The sequence below is a fragment of the Pocillopora verrucosa genome, chromosome 14 (genome assembly GCF_036669915.1).
Source record: "Pocillopora verrucosa isolate sample1 chromosome 14, ASM3666991v2, whole genome shotgun sequence".
NCBI classification, from domain to species: Eukaryota; Metazoa; Cnidaria; class Anthozoa; order Scleractinia; family Pocilloporidae; genus Pocillopora; species Pocillopora verrucosa.
This window is the reverse complement of record NC_089325.1, coordinates 14634368-14651867: the sequence shown is the minus strand read 5'-3', so window position 1 is coordinate 14651867 and position 17500 is coordinate 14634368. Positions and strand designations below refer to the sequence as shown.

Genomic DNA, 17500 nt, shown 5'->3' with positions numbered 1-17500 from the left:
GGGGGGGGGGAAATAATGATAACGATTGTTTCGGAGAAAAATCAAAGTTGATTTTCTGCACATAACAGTTGACCCAGTAAATGGTGCATTCTCTCACAGACACATAGAGACACACTTCACTTTCACTAATTAATAGTCCAACTTAAAGTAATTGTGTTCTTCTAGATGGAGAGAGGCTATGTTTGTGTTATACCTTCAAAAGAAGACAATGAACATGGCCAAATGCAATGGACTCCTGTAAATCCAACAATGAAACACTAGCAGTGATGGAATCAGAGCAGGAATGGCAATTTATTAAAAGTGAGATTCAAAACAAATCAGGCAACCCAAGTAATGAATAGTTTATAGGCTTGGAAAAAAATTCAACAACAAAGAGATGGACTTGGATCAATAGTAAATCTGTGACTATTGACAAATGGTTTAAAGACTTCATGAGTTTAGTTTGTACGGGATTGATACTTGAAGACTGAATCTGATATCTTACGCATCCGACGCTTCAAATTACAAAACTTACTACCAAAATGACTTGCCTTTGTAAAAAATGATTGGTAAATTATATTTTGATATCTTTAGAGTAAAATTATCTCGCAGTTTACTTTAACACACTTCACAGTACACAACATGGTCGTTTGGATTGAAAAGGAAGTAGAGGCTTCCATTATGGAAATAGGTCCACGTTTTATTGATCCGTTTCCTTCCAAGTCACACCTTGACTGACCGGAAATTGCGTCGAAATCTCAATCAGTCGTTCGAGCGCAACTTTCTCTTTGGTGGCATTATAAACATCCTCATCCAAAGCTTTGAACGATGGATTTAGTGCGGTATATGTATGTATTAATACTTCTCGGGGTTGATTTGTTTCTGTCGAGAACAGGTGAGTGAGAGAGGAATATTTGATAATTCTAAAGTTCATTAAGTCCAAGCACTCAATCGAATGTCGAGTTTTATTACTGGGTTACTACAGATAGTGACGTTTTAGACTTATTCTGAACGTCAAACTGATCCAGCAATTTACTTTCGAGTTTTGCGACAGCTTCCCTTATTGATTGATAATGTTGTGCAACGATCGTTGTCGAACATGGAGTGACTAATTCGCCATCGATCAAATGTGACATAAAAATTTAATCTATCTTAGTTCCGAATTTTTACGAGACTTTTTGGAAAGAAGATCTTTCTCGCAATTTGCCTTAATGCACAACCCAATATCCCTTTGCTTTACTTGAATTAAACCAGAAAACTTTGTTTCTCTTTTAATAATCTAAAGCTAAAGAGAAAAGCTGACATTAACATTTGGTGTTGTTTTCGTCATTCTAAATTTTTCTCATTGCCTGTTCTTGATTCACATTTTCCTTGATTCACATTTTCCTTGAAGCGTGAATTCTTGTCAAACTTCCGCTGTTTCCTCCCAAGTCACACCTTGACTGACCGGAAATTGCGTCGAAATCTCAATTAGTCATTCGAGCGCAACTTCCTCATGTAGATCGCGACAGCTTATTGATTGAAAATGTCGTGCAACGATCGTTGTCGAATATGGCGCGACAAATTTGCCATCGATCAAATGTGACATAAAAATTTAATCTATCTAGTTCCGAATTTTTACGAGACTTTTCGGAAAGAAGACCTTTCTTGCAATTTTCCATAACACATTGCATGCTGTACAACCCAATACCCCTTTGCTTTACTTGAATTAAACCAGAACACTTTGTATCTCTTTCAATAATCTAAAGCTAAGGAGAAAAGCTGAAATTAACATTTAGTGTGGTTTTTCCTCATTCTAAATTTTTCTCATTGCCTGTTCTTAATTAAAATTTTCCTTGAGCGTGATGTCTTGTCAAACTTCCGCTGTTTCCTCCCAAGTCACACCTTGACTGACCAGAAATTGCGTCGGAATCTCATTTAGTCGTTCGAGCGCAACTTTCTCTTTCGTGGCCTAATAAACATCCTCATCCAAAGCACTGAACGATGGATTTAGTGAAGGTATATGTACTGATAATTCTCGAAGTTAATTTGTTACTGTCGAGAACAGGTAAGTGAGAGAGGAATATTTGATAATTCTGAAGTTCATAAAGTGCAAGCACTTAATTGCATGTCGAGTTTCATTATTTGGTTACTCGAGATAGTGGCGTTTGATTTTAGATTTAATCTCAACGGCAGACTGACCCAGCACTTTACTTTCGAGTTGAATTAAGAGAAAAAGAATTCTTGAGTGAAGAACCTCGGGATAAAATGCGTTTTGATTAAGTAGGAAATTTTTTTTTCAATATTGGCAAGCATAGCGACGGACGAGGATAGAATAATTTGCAAGGAGAAGGAAGTGGCAGTTAGCGTGTGAAATCATTGATGATCAAATTTATGTACCCTGGGTAAAGTTAGTTTAATAATAATGTTTAATAACCCAACATCCTCCACTAGCTTTCATCCAGTTGTAGCTATATTGCTCTTTGCTTTGAATTCATCTCGACAGTACGCTGATCTTCTTAAGGTTGAAAAACTATTGTAATGTACAGCGTGACTTGCGTGACCAATTGACATCACGGTAAACTGCACATGACATGCAATGTGTAACGCAACCCAGGTGTGTTCCATGGGAAATTATAACGATTTGATAGGGTCTTAGATAATCTAACTTTTAGCGCCCGTCTTTCTTGTGGATGTGGGTGAATTTCAAGAAGGTTGAAACATGGTCGCTTTTCCCCAGATCTTCCTTCTGTGTAAATAAGGGCCGCTTCAGAGGGGTAAAATGATGATAACGATTGTCTCCGAGAAAAATCAAAATTAACTTTCTGCACGCAACAGTTAACCCAGTACAGTGCATTGTCTCGCAGACACGCAAAGGCATACTTCACAGTCATTAATTATTAGTCCAACTTTTATGTAATTGTGTTATTCTAGATGGAGAGAGGCTATGTTCGTGTTACGCCTTCAATAAAAGACGATGGTCATGGCCAAATGCAAGGGACTCCTGTAAAGCCAACAATAAAATGCTCGCAGTGATGGAATCAGAGCAGGAATGGCAATTTATTACAAATGAGATTCAAAATAAAACAGGCAACCCAATTAATGAATGGTTTATAGGCTTGGAAAAGAATTCAAAAACGCAGAGATGGACTTGGATCAATGGTAAATCTGTGACTATTGACAAATGGTTTAAGGAGGGCAACAATCCCGACCCAGCTGACTCTTACGGGCTGATTTTTAAGGAACATCCAACAGGATTTAAAGGAACGTTTGGCACCTTTAGGGGCGACGTACGAAGAGGATGGATTTGCGAGAAAGAAACAGGTATTGATCAGTACCACAAATAGTAAAACATTTTTTAATCAAACACTGTTGTTATACACGAGTTTGAATTTTCTGTAAGCTAAACTCACCCTCCCTTCCCTGTCCTTTATCTTTCCTATCCCCATCCTACTCTTTTCGAAGGCCGCTTATTGCGATCACCTTATCGAAGGCCGCTTATTGCGATCACCTTACCACAGATAGTCCATCAACATCAGGGGAGTAGAACGTGATCCTAGTCGCATATTTAATCATATTTTAGTCACCCAACTGACTCTTACGGGATTGTTCATAAGGAATATCCAAAAGGATCTAAAAGATCATTTAGTACCATCAGGGGTGACCTAGGTAGAGGATGGATTTGCGAGAAAGAAACAGGTATTGATCAGTACTAGAAAGACTAAAATATATTTTTTAGTCATACGCTGTTGTGAAACACGAATTTTAATTTTCTGAAGACTAAACTCACGCCCCCCCCACCCTTCCCCTTCCTTTATCTTTCCTATCCCCACCCTACTCTTTCCGAAGGCCGCCTATTGCGATCACCTTACCACTGATAGTCCTTCACCATCAAGGAAGCAGACCGTGATCAGTCGCATATGTACTTAAAGCTTCGTAAATTATAGGGACGTGACATAAAAACTTTTTAACTTATTCGAGGTATTGAGTTAGCTTGAGAAACAGTACACTTCTCTTGAGTGAGTATCGGGATGCCACTCGAGAAATGTATAGTTGTAGTAGTTATGTTTCTTCAACAGCCACCTGTCAAGGGATTTGCTTCGTCCATCCTGTTCCAGCAAGCACAAGTCCTCCTAAAACATCAGCTGGGACAAAAGCTGTTACCACACAAAGCAAAACATCATCTGAACATAAAAGCAATACTTTATCAGGTAAGATAACAATCAATCATGTATCGATTGTTGATTTTAAGATATATAGACGAGCAATATCCATATTGTGTTCATTTGCTAGTTTAAAGATTGGTCACTTGGTCAAGTATTCAGTTATATCAGCCAGAAGCACTTTTCAGGATATGTATATAGACGTTTCGAGAAAAACCCCCCCGAAAAACCCCCAAAAAAACCTTAAAAATTAAGTACTCTAAAAGCATTATATCCAGGGACTTGGAAAAACTGACCTCACTCCTACCACGCCGAAATCAACAAAGAAAGTTCAGCCGCGGTTTCTTATTAAGAGGGAAAAGCTTTTAATATTTTAAGCTCTACAAAGTTATGACCTTGGGGGATTCCCTATGCGAGACTGCCAAGCAGCCCTCTCTCTTTCCATTTCTTTCCATGTGTTATCCTGTGTCAGTGAGGTCAACCTAATTATCAGCTCGACTTTTATTTCTTTAAGCTTTGTTGACGGTTCAAACTTCCCCGACGACCACATTTCCAGTAGTGACGAAGGTCGATGACCTCAAGAAAGACACCAACTGCTTTTCCCATTATCTGGCAATCGCTATTTTATCAGCATTTTTGTTTATAGTCATAATCATCCTCGCCGTGGTTTTGATACTGCTTCGAAAAAAACAACATCAAATAGGTACTCGGATTTTATTTGCATTTTCTTTTAAATTCAACTTGACTTTAAGCCATCTCTATTATCAAGACAATTTAGGGGCGGGCTTGATTGACATATCATTCAGTCATGATTCAACAACAATTCTGGAGATGTATATGAATGTAATTGGCAAAGAAACTAAATGTTCGTAAAAGTAGTGAAAGAAGGTGAAAAAATAAAGAATGAAAACATTAATAATGGTAAATAACTAAAAAAAATAACAATAAATAAAAAGGAAAGATAAACCGAGTTGTGACGAAGAAATAAAAAAAATCATACTTAAAAGAAAATCATACTTAAAAGATCCTAAAATTACGCTGCAATAAATCCGAGTAAAATGACTGTCTTACATGACGTGCTCAAAGGAAATGGTTGGTCACATCACCAGTAAGCTTCGCGACTACCTCTTCGCTGTCAAGTTGTCAATTTGTTAACCCAAAGTATCAAGTGTATGTGTGTGTTCTACTAAAATGCCGCCGACAAATCGGAAGTTTGGCGTCATTTTGTTTTTCCAACAACCTAAATTGAAACCTTTCGAAGAAAACAAAAGTTATTTATTTCTGTGTTTGCTGCTAACGGTGGTATTTGATTTCATCCACCAGCCTCAAGAAACAAAGCGGTCAAAACGTAAGTTGCTTCTGTGTCACTTTTATTCGTCATTTATTCAGTCTGGTATACATGTAAATTAAGGCCGAGTGTATCTCTTAAACAATACATAAAAGTTATTCGGAAGGAAAACATTTTTTCTGTGACATCCATTTTAACTATTCACTCAGTTTGTTTTTGAGTGTAACAAAAAGTTTTCGGCCGTTTTGGGACGGTAGAAAACTTACCCAGAAATGCAGATACAGATGGCTCTATGCTTTAAAAAGTGACAAAAGTCAGAAAGCCGATGTAGCTGTATTCGCTTAAAAGCCTGTGGACCAGAGCCTATATAATATCATAGATTTGTGCTATTCCCATATTTGCTTACTTGGAAGCAGAAATGCTCGAAAAAGAGAGCTTCTAAGTATTGGTGGGACGATTATGGTGATATAACTTGCAGGAAAAACATTTAATTAGCGCTTTTGATAGGCTGAAACTAGTTTTCTCATGTCTATCTATGCAGACTTCGTCATTCCTATCGAATTCATTCCATAGTAAAATTGAAAATTTTACGAAGGCGATCGACTCGATCGATACTGCGTTACACGGGAGTTTAGGCTCCGTTCTAGAACTCCGTAAATAATAAGGCATGTAACCTCTAACCTTTGGTTAGTGTTTTTTGTGTTATTTTTGTTCTCTGGTGGCGATTATAAGCCATTTTGTTGGATTTTAGCTGAGCTCTCATTCAACTATTGCCCACACTCAGAAGAAGGAAAGGAAGAAAGGCTTCTCCAGAACAACGGACTGACTCTCTCTCCAAAATCGCGCGATTCTCAGACTAAACCACGTCTTTTTGCTTCAAGACTCAGCATCACTAAAGCCAAATACTTTTTGTTTAAGTTTATCAAAAAATATTTCATAAAACTTCTGCCTTCGAGGGAACAATTCAGCGAGAATTTCAAATAACCGGCCAATGCGAAGCCAATCGAGCCAGCAGCAAGAAGTTCTGTGCAATTCGGCGACCGTTACGACACGGTCTACATGGACTCCATTCAAATTCCCTGAGAGGGCAACCCTATGTCTGACTTACTAGACCGAGTACATCACATCGGCTTATAATACACACTTATAATAAGCATTGTAAAATCATCCTTTTTTTAGAGATCTTGGGCCTCTGTAACTGAAGGTCACAGAAAGAGGTTTCCAAAGAATGCTCTTAGGTTATCTAATAAGTTGAGTAGATATCACATTCATGAATATTCGCCAAATAAATATGGGGTGCTGCTCGTTGTTCGTTGTTTAAAGTTTTAAAAGTTTGTTCGTCTTACTTTTGCCGTCAGTCTAATTCCATTTTTAGAAGTCATTAATAATGAGCATGGACCTCTTCCCTCTTTTCTTTATGTTTTTGTTTGTTTGTTTATTTGTTTGTTTTTAATTTTTTCTCTCTTTCCACAGGAGTCAACGAGACTTTCAAGAGAGCTTAGCGTTAAATACTTTGAATATTGATGCCCGGCCAGAGTTTGCTTCGAGAAATGGAACCGGGATTGAGAGGCTCCGTACTGAACCGCTTGTCCAACAGGAGGGTGTGTACACCGCCCTGTCTCCGGAGTCAATGATGGTAATTATACTTACAACAAAATTAGAGTTTGTCAATATGAGCCTTATTCAAAAAGGGACTAAAGGATGTGCCATACATTGTACTTCCTTTTTTCAATTTTTTAGCTGTTCTTCTTTGTTCTCTGCATGTGCCCCTTTCCCTGCACTTATATTGCTACTCTGACGCACCTTGACTGTGGTCTTTTAACATAAAACTTTCCATATTACATAAGTTTTATTGTTTTATCCATTTACCATTATTTTTCATCAAATTTTTTTCATCCATCTAAATCCTTATTTTCCTTTATATCTGTTTCAAACTTCACCCGTTTGAATATGACCTTTTTAGGAAGGCGGATAAAGGGGTCTCATTCGGAAACAGGAAATGAATTCTAAGCGTAGTGTCTTACAAAACCTTCACTAGAAATGTATTTGAATGAATGTCTAATTTTCACTTGGCAGTGTTTATGGTTTCCTTCAATTTTTTTTCATTTGCACCGGCGATTTTAGTCGTGTTTTCCAGCATTACCAAGCCTGCCAAGTCGATAATAACACAATTTTTCTAACATATAAAACTGAATATTTTGCAGACCTCTGAAAACGATGGTTCCCGAATATACACTTCCCTTGTGAAATCAACAGAAGACAGCGACATTGAATATGTGAATCAAATAACCGCTGCTGAATATGTAAATGCTTATTAAAGGATCGTTCGTAAGAAGATTGGCGCTAATCCTAAGAAGCTGAGATAAAATCATTCTACAGAGTTGGTATAGCTGCTGTCAGCTGATTTGAGGGTGTGCCGGTCCACGAGAGCACCAGATGCTAATGCCATCTCACCGATTTCAGTTAAAATTTGCCTAGCGTTGATACTGAGCTAGTTCAATCGCGCTTTGAGCTGATTGGTCCTCGAACTTATGTTCAATGTATATGGACGGTAAATTGATTGATAAGTAAATAAATGAAAATTATGGAATTTGAATGATCAAGTAGTTTTATCAAGGCTATTATCTTATTGGTTCCAAATGCATTCTAAACTAATTGCAGTTAAAATAAATACGGTTATAATATATCAAGCTATCCAAAAGGCTACAGACCATATATACACGAATAAGATAGAGACAGGAAGATGAGTTGAATGACCAGAAATTGCGTCTTTATCTTAACTGGTCGTCCGAGCATACCTTTCATTCACTTTTGTGGCGTTTCAGATATACTCATCTAAAGTATTGAACGGTTTAGCGAAGGTGGTGGTATTGATACTTCTTGGAGTCGATTTGTTACTGTCAGGAGGAAGTATATGTGTAACGACACGTTGATGATTCTAAAGTTCATGAAGCTCAAGCTCTTGGTCGAATGTCTAGTTTCATTATTTAGTTGTTTTCTAGAAAGTGGTGATCGATTTTAGATTTATTTCGATCATCAAACTGATTAAACACTTCACTTTCGCGATGAATCAAGAGAATTGCGAGATAAACCTCTGGGTAAGACGCGTTTTGACCGATTACAACAAGAATTTATCAAGAGCGACGGACAAGGATGGCATAAATTTTTTTTAGGAAGGAAGTTAAAGTATCAACCGCAAACCGTTTAACCGGAAGGAACAACCACTTGTTTTTGACCTTCACTTTGTTTTATCAATATTGTTCGACACTTGAGTGAACTTCGGCCGCTTCAATTTTGCATCTTCCCTCTCTAGAAAGAGGTTGAATGTTTAAAATGTTTCCATTTTTTAAGTCTCCAATGTTTCCACCAACTACCCGTTTCGTGTGATCAAGATACCAAATTACGCAAAGTAAGACCAGAGAATAACCTGGACAGCTAAGGATGGCGAATACTGACGTGAGTGGAACCGACCAACTTGAATATCTATGCTAATTTTGACATGATATTCGAACCGTAACTTCGGTATGCTTCAGGTGTCTGTCTGATTTCTTTTCATGCTAAGCTGTAATGGAGATTACGTCTTGCTAACTTTTTTTATGGTTGGGGTTGGCTATCATGATACTTTACAGGCCCACCGAATAAAGGAAGGTAACTGTCCAATATTTCCGTGGTTTTGATTTTTAGTCGCAGGTTTTGAAAAATGGCCTGTTTGCAAAACTCGATGGTTGAAGGAAACTAGTTAAAACAGTGGAGGGAACACTCCTGAAGTCGATGAAACCACCAACCTCGTTCCTAGGGCTTTTTAAGATAGCCAGATGTTTCTTCAGGGTGACTGCAATTATTGAAAACTGACAGAGAGACTCGTAAAGTTGATGTAGACACTTCACGGAAGACAGCACATCATCAGGCCAAAGGGCAGAAAGAACAATGAACAGTCAGGCATGGGTGCTTTAATCCTTTATACTCTAAGAGCGATAAGCATCTAATTTCTTCCAACACTATAACCCCTTGAATCAACTTTTAAGGTTGTGAGAATAAAAGAAATGATTATGAACTAAACGTTCTTGATTATTAAACAAATTCTCCTTTTAATTGTCATAGGAAATCTATGAAGGACAGTAGGAAGAATTTGATACTGATGACACGGTGTAAAGGGTTAAGACACCCACATTTCTTAATGAGAAAAGAGCTCAACAAGAGTAGAGTTAAAAAAAACGTAACGATATCAGGTAGAGGAAGGAGTCTCCACGCAGGAAAATGTGGCCATCTCTCCTTGTTCGTGACGGGAAGTATTTACTTGAGTGTTGTTCACTGCCTGTGGATTGACTTCCTTTAATTTGTGTCCTATTAAGTTTGGAACGCGGAATATTATTGCATTGGCGTCCGGTCATTGACAGATCTCTCCATACATTTGCAGTCCGAGTGGTGAACAGAATCAGTTGCAGTTGTTTCGCAAGCTGGTCAGTACAGTAACACGTCTGTCAATGCAGGAACGGTAAGTATAATTCAGGGTTATTTCATCAACGACGCTGGAGCTCAGCGGAAAGGCACTTTCAAATTATACAAATCTCTTTCCCTTTTCCTTTCCACATAAAATTCCCACCTTCATAAACCCGTCAATTCCACAAGATGCCTACGGAAACTTTAAGCATTCATCCCAGTGATCTGGCCTGGTCGCCTTGACTTTCATTTTTCTGAAGTTCACAGTTTGCTAACAAATCACCCTATTTAAAGAAAAAAATTGTAGTTGGTAGATTGTAATTGTAATCGTAGTTGGTAGACCAACACTTGTTAGCTCTTGCCAAGCCTGTTCTCTTAGCTTGACACTCGCTGTCTCGTATCTCGCCTAAACCTAAATTGTTTGTAATAACATCTTAATCTTATCTCTCCTTGTTGATGATCCCCTTTGAGAAATTTTAAAATTCTGCATTTTGACGCCATCTAAAGTAATGCGTGCACAACGGTGCGCTGATGACGGGTTACAATTTCCGTTTGGTAATTGTGACGCACTCACCCAGAAGTTTGAGGTCATTTAACTATGTAGAAATTATGTTCTGGAACAGACGTTGCATATCTGTTGTCTTAATTTTATGGTTGATTAGATCCCATATCTCAAGGACTGAACAACGCGCTAAAATTTTCTTTCCCGTCTTTATTTACTCTTTGTTCACCGTCTACGAAAGCAAACTTGCTTTTATCTTCGTCAATTTGAGGAAGGAATTTCGATTGATGTCTTCTATAACCGAAAAAAAATTCGATTAACCTTTTCACTCAGGCTCCCAAGATCTGATTGTTAATTCTCCTCTCTAGCTGCTACACATTTTCATGTAAATCAGTTCCAAGAATTTGGTGTTAGATCAAGATAACGTCTATCTGATAAGTCGTAGTATTCTCATTTCCTGTTTGCTGGATAAATTATGAAAATCATAAGGAGGAGTTACAAATTAAACACTCCTGGGAGTTAAAAGGCCAACGTGGACCATATGCAATGTCCTCGTGTTATATTCTTTCTTGTGATAATTGGTGTTCGCTAAATGACATAGAGGGTTATACTTAACCCAAAGCAATGTTTGGTATCGTATGAACAATTTCACTTTACGTGGGCTTGACGTAAGTGACGAGTTTTAACCCTAAAATAATAATATCCTCAATAAGCCATACGGAAATCATTCAGGTGCAAATCTATTAAGGAGGGAGGACATTTTTTTTGTAAAGACAAGGGAGGTAAGATTTCTCGACCACTGGTTTTAAACTGGTGTTATGCGTAGATCCTACAAGTTTGGATCTAAAAGGTGGTACGGTTCCGTTGGTGTTTGTAACTAACAATAAGTTTTTACACTTTCAGACAACATGACGTCTAATAAAACTGGTTTGGCTTTTTCTGGTGGTGGCATTCGGTCAGCGGCACTATGCTCTGGGGTCCTGCGCAGGCTGCTAAAGGATAAAGCGAAAGTAGACTATCTGAGCTGCGTGTCAGGGGGTGGTTACACGGGCACATCCTTTTTGGATTGGAAATACAGAAAAGAGAAGAAAACAGAGGACAGCGAAGAATGGCATGAAGACTTCTTTGACAACATGCGACAAAGAGCTGGTTATTTTTGTAACTGGGAGAGGCCACGTCAAGGAGTCCTTGATACGATTGTGATGTTCCTCCTCGTACTCACTGTCACCGTCATTGAACCGATTGTCATATATGGATCATACGCATTTCCACTTGCCTTCATCATCGATTACCTCTTCGGAAAGTTACTTCGAGCTAAAGTGGATTGTGATCACGTTGCATCAACCCCTTCTCCAAGTAACACAAATACTACGGCGCAAGAAATCCGGAAACACTGTATTTCTCGTCAAAAAACCGTAGCTTTCTCTATGATTTCCCTGTTTTCAGTTCTGCTCGTGTTATTTATCATCTTCTTTATTCTGTCGCAAAAGTTATCCAGGAGGAAGTCTAAATATTTCAGACTTTTCTCACTAATTTCCTTCTTACTTCTTTCTCTTACTTTCCTCCCATTTGCAATCCACGATTTTTTCATTGAAATCCCCCTGTGGAGTCGGGCGATCATTGTAGTGATTGGTGTGGTACTATGGTTCGTCCTTCCTCTTTTGCGGTACAAAACGTCCTACGGCATTCTAATCTATCTCTATTCTTACATCATCTACTGGAAAGTGTACGAAGCCAAGGTTGTGGGTGTTGTGTATTCTGATGGGCTGTTTAATAGGCTGCTTTTTGCCTCTGGGTTTATTATGTGGTTTGTTCCCTACCTGGCACAATCACGGAAAAGGCTCAGCCATGTCTTCAACAGGTAAGACTCAAAAAAGTAATGTTCATCCGCAGAAAAGAAAGGTAAGGTCGGTACTGGAGCCAAGTGGCCCCCTCCCCCCCTCCAAGCCGGAGCTTATCCCGGCTATCTTAGCATGACTAGGAGTACTACTACTCTCCCCAGGGAGAGATTTTAGTCGATCACAAGGTAATCCCCAGGAATTTCATCAGGCTTCCCTGAAAATTCGCTGCTACCATTTCTATTCCTGTGTGGAGAGAGGAACTGTGATAGTTAAGTGTTTCGCCCAAGAACACACCACATTGACCCAGCCAGATCTCGAACCCAGACCTCTCGATCTCTAGAATTCGAAGTTCAGCTCACTAACATTTAGGCTACAGCGTTTACCATATCCGCAGAATGTTTACTATGTAATGATTACCAACTTAATCACTTTTAACTCTACCACTTTGCAGATGGAGACTTCAGAAGGCATTTTACTCAAAGGAAAGTTTAGCTACCAAGGAATGTCTGGAAATGCTCCATGACATTTTCTGCCCTTTATGGACATGTCTGAAGAGAAAACAGAAGAAGTGGTCGTATCATAGAGAACAGAGAGGTGGCCTTGATTCTTTGGAGGATGACATTGATTCAGCAAATAAAAGATCTTTGAACCTGGCAGATCTCAGAGACGTAGAGCCTGAATATATATCAAACATGACTATCCACAGTTGGAAGGAAGAGGAAGATTCTGACTCGGATGATGATCTCCTGACAATGTCGCCTACCACAATAGAACGTTTAGATCGAGATCCATCTACTGTCGATCCATTTAAAGATAAGCTGAGGCCTCAAGATATAGAGTTGTCAGACGCCATGGCGACGTCTGCAGCAGCAATTTCCGGGTACGACGATAACCTCGAGGTAATCCGCCTTTCCACGATTCTTGGACTCGAAATGGGAGCCACAGTGATCAGCAACCTCGAGGCAATTAAAAAGGAGAGATGGCTCATGAAGGTAAGAGGTTTCCCAACCAGGGATCAGATAACTTTCATCTTACAATAACTCCAGCAGGACTGCTTTAGAGTTTTGGCCTTCTCAGAGAGTTTCTCTGAGAATTATATTCGTTTGGCAAGGACATACCATGCTGAGAGTACCCCAATGCAGTTGAGATCAGTTGCTCTGACGGAACAGGAGGGGGGAGCTTCGGGGAAGGCAGGATTTTAAGGGAATCATAGTGTTTTCAGGGGGGGAGAGATCAGTCGTGGCCAAAAGATTATAAAGGACAAACATTACCTGTCTTCCCATAAAACCTTATGGGAAATTCTAGTAAATTTTATTGTGACACCTCTAAAAGTCTTAACATTGAGAACATCGGACCCATGCCTCCTCCCGTCATGCTACTCAGCGATGGAGGCCACGTGGAAAATCTTGCTATTTTGCCATTGTTAAAGAAGAAACTCAAGAAAATTATTGTGGTGGATGGCGGTTACTATTCCAATGAGAAGAAGTATGGAAAAGACCTACTGAAAGCACTGATGCTGGCTCGTAGAGACCTGAACTGTTCATTTATTGGCCAGGGCGGTCGTGACGTCATTTCAGACCTGTTGGAGAATTTCGTGAGGCTGCAACAACCAGATGAAAAAAAACCACGACATTTCAGGTACGTGTTTACGATCTTTTCCGTAATTTACTACCGTCTCTTCTTTGTCGTCGAGCACCGACAAGTCGGGACCTACCGACACTTGATTACCCGCAAGCAGGGAAAGCACCAGTTTTCCGAGCGGAAGGTGGAGGGTCTGAGATATTCATCTTAAGATAAAATTGAAACAGGGTATGCCTAAGTGGGAATGAGGGGAAAATATGACCTTGAGTTGGCGCAAGAGAGAATAAGCTCCCATTTTTTCTACTGATTTGGGATAGCGAGTCTATTCTCGGTTCTCGGATCCATGCTAAGGTTTGTGTATCGCATGAAGCTTGGACAGTGTTCACTATTTGCAATTATCTTCAGCTAGTCTTTTTGCTTCTTGGTGTATTACTGTCTCTTTATAGTATTGCATCTTGTCGGAGTACTGTTTTCTCTTTTAAGATGAAAGACGTTCTACAGACACAAAAATTACCACTGTAGCAAAACTTCTTTAATGGCATAAAGTCAATGAAAGCTAGAAGGTCTTAAATTCAAACAAGTTTATAATTTCTTGATTCAAAACAATCACTTTTATCCATTGTTTCTTTTTTTCGCTAGATTTAACGTTGAATACTACGAAAACGACCACAAAGTTGGTGAAGGCGAAATTTTGTTCATTCGGCCAAGAGATCCGCGAAAAGGTGAAAAGAGCGAGGTCAAAACCTGGGAAGAGTTTGGTTTCCATCTGAACGCACGTGACTGGGGGAATAGTCCATATCTGAGCGAAGAAGACGTCGACGAGTTGACGTTCTGTTGTTGTGCATGTTGTAACAAAAGGTCCCACCTGAGCGGTTTGTCTGAGCTCCTCTGCCACAAGTTCCCGAATCACAGCACAGCTAATCAATTCTTTACACCTTTAATGTTCTCCGCCTATCATCGTGAAGGCTTCCGAGCATGCGTTGAAGCGGAAGCTGCTGAATTTCTCAAGGATAACCACGATGTCCTTGAAGTGTGATTGTTTCTCAACTGAGAGTGTGTGTATGTAGCCAACCCTTTCACTCCCATGAGGTCATTAGTAATTCTCCTTACTGTCTGTCATACGATTCTTATGATTTTAGTTCTGAGAATTTGATATTAGATCAACTAATAATCTCCTTGCTAAACTCTTTTCGTATTCTCATCACTTGTCTGCTTGATCTTGTAGTGATATTGTAAGGAGAATTTGTAATTTGATCACTTGGGGGAGTTAAAGGGTGGTAGGTTTGTGTACATAGGTCAGATGGTATGCAGAATGAATTTTGCAGGCCTTAGTTTTTTAATGCTATCATTATTCCTCTGGGGATTATTTTTTACTTATTGTCCACGTTCACTAAATAGTGGACACAAGAAAGTCTAGTCTCGGTAAGAGTTAAAAGAGACAATCGCTTCTGTGTGACCTGTACTTCCTGTGTGATCAATATTATTTGACATTTGAGTGAACTTCGGCCGCTTTGCTTTAGTTTTAGCCTTTCTCTAATATTAACGGCGGGTAAAATTTTCAAATAATAACAAAGTGTGCGTAATCTCAGTAATACCCTTTTTAACTCGTGGATACGCGATAGCATAGAAACGAGTTGTTGTGAGCACTTTGGGATATGCAAATTAACGTCGACTCTTCTATAAATCGTTGCCGAGCACGTGACCATAATCTTGCCGGTGTTGTTTTGATCAAATGACGATATTTTTCTCAAAACACACGACGACTTCCCATTTCAAGGAATGCTTTTCCAATTAATTTCTATTTCATCCTTATAAAAAATACAAGCATATGCGTGTACTGAAAAGCAAAAGGGAAATTCAAAACTACGAGAAATTGCGATAAATCGGTCTCTTCTGCAACACGCGGGTTTTTTGGTGCAACATGCGTGTGTTTCCCATAAGTTACAAGTACTTTACGTACGTGGAAATGCTTCAATCACGGTATGAGCAGTGCAAGGTAGAATGGTTATTGTCAACGTGGAGTGATTATGTGCGATATTTGCTTCATCACTCTTTGCCATTTCTACCACTTAAATATTAAGTGGAAGGGGGTCAAGGGGGGATGAGTGTTAAAATTCCTAGAGATAGGCTAACAATATGCCGATGGATAGGGTCGCATTTTCACGACTGCATGGGGTTGCATTTTCAGCTATTTCAGGAGCCCATTACCCGGAGCCTCTATACCAATTGTACCCTTAAGTCAACCCTGTCGCGTATCTCTCTATCTTTAGAACTGAGATATGTGGGGGGTTCTTCAATTTCCCGCGAAAACACGCCGACTTTCCACGTTTTTCGCCATTATTAGAGTGATTTAGCAAGAGGACGGGAACGTCATTTCAGAACGGGAAAGCGCGCGAATAGTCTGGACACGACTCTACTTCGACTTCCGGTGTTAGCGTTGCCGTTCTCCCTAACAAGTTCAGGGCCCAGTTTTTCGAAAGCCGATTAGCGCTAACCCAGGGTTAAATTTTAATCTGGGTTTCTATACTTCTTTTTTCGATAGCCTTTTTGGGATCATTTTCTCTTTCGGAGCATCCTATCATCAAATTGTTGACAAAATGAATTCTACTAAATTTTCCTTAAAAGCTTCCAGAGCTGAAATCCGATTTCACTCTAACCCTGGGTTATCTAAACCCAGCTTTGAACGACCCAGCCCAGGACGTCATTACGTTATAGTGCATGGAGTGATATTTGAATATAATCTCTTGTGAAGCCTTTGGTTCCCTGCGTTTGCGGCCTGTGTTTCATCTGAATCAACACGAGCATTTTTACCGTTGGTGAATATTAACTATGGCTTGTTGAATTCTTGATCGAAATGGGGAAGGGGAGTGAAGGAGGATAAGTCAAAAATAAAAGATAACAAGTACAACAGACCGATGATGGAATCTGTAAAGAGGAACATAACAATTTATCTCGCGCTATTCGAGACGGGAAGTTCATTCTTGTTTAAATGCATTTTATTATCAAATTCCCCTTTCTTTTTCTTCTTCTTCTTCTTGTCAAAAATGAAGAAAATTGTCAAATTGATGTCTGCTTACACACACACGGCCTCGTGCGTTCGCAATATGCACGGTAAACAGTCCCAGTTGTTTTCAAGACCGTGAAGTAGCGCCTACCGAGCCTCTACGGGGCCTTAATCGTAAGATCTATGATAGTCTTATTTGGAAAGTTTTAAGCATTATTTTTTTCCTGTGTCGCTACTCTGTTACATGCACGAACTTGAAAGCCCAGGTAGTGAGCTGCAACACGTCTTGCTAACTTGAAGCAGTTGGCGAGAGATCGCAAACTTTTTGTTTGTCGACAAGTAACGGTACTCGAAAACGCCACAGTTCTTCCGCTCGTTCAGTGAGCTGTGTCTCTCGTATTCCTTTTGCGTCTAAAGCCATAAACGCGCATCAAACACTTAGTAAGGGTTAAGGAATTTTTCCCAGGAACGTGATAGATACTCGATGCCTAAATAAATGGAGATAAAGCTTCCGTGATTTTTATTTACTTACTAGTTCAATTTTCGTGATTTTGATTTCCCGTGATGTTTTCTTACTCACTCGTTCTTCCCCTTGTCCAGTGAGCCGTGTCGCTCATATACCTTTCGTTTCTAAAGCCATAGACTTGCATCAATAAGTTACTAAGGGCAAGGCTTTTTTTTCCAAAGGTTACGGACGCGATCGACACTCGATGCCTATGTAAA

The 17500-nt window shown here is 39.4% G+C and overlaps 1 protein-coding gene and 1 pseudogene across 3 annotated transcripts; both read left to right on the top strand.

Moving 5' to 3' along the window:
* Positions 1-777: 777 nt before the first annotated feature.
* On the top strand, positions 778-8167 carry LOC136278216 (uncharacterized). Of its 3 annotated transcripts, none has more exons than XM_066161683.1 (7): positions 778-874; positions 2893-3282; positions 4038-4169; positions 4636-4824; positions 5445-5469; positions 6883-7045; positions 7614-8167. In XM_066161683.1, exons 1-7 carry the CDS (start codon positions 808-810, stop codon positions 7725-7727), a joined length of 1080 nt encoding a protein of 359 aa, XP_066017780.1. In that variant the 5' UTR covers positions 778-807; the 3' UTR covers positions 7728-8167. The 3 variants fall into 3 exon arrangements, with proteins under 3 accessions (XP_066017780.1, XP_066017781.1, XP_066017782.1); XM_066161684.1 differs by lacking the exon at positions 778-874 and adding an exon at positions 1886-2026; XM_066161685.1 differs by lacking the exon at positions 778-874 and adding an exon at positions 2677-2735 and having other exon boundaries at positions 7614-8165.
* Positions 8168-9576: 1409 nt separating this feature from the next.
* LOC136278217 (uncharacterized) lies at positions 9577-15631 on the top strand (annotated as a pseudogene).
* Positions 15632-17500: the final 1869 nt, after the last annotated feature.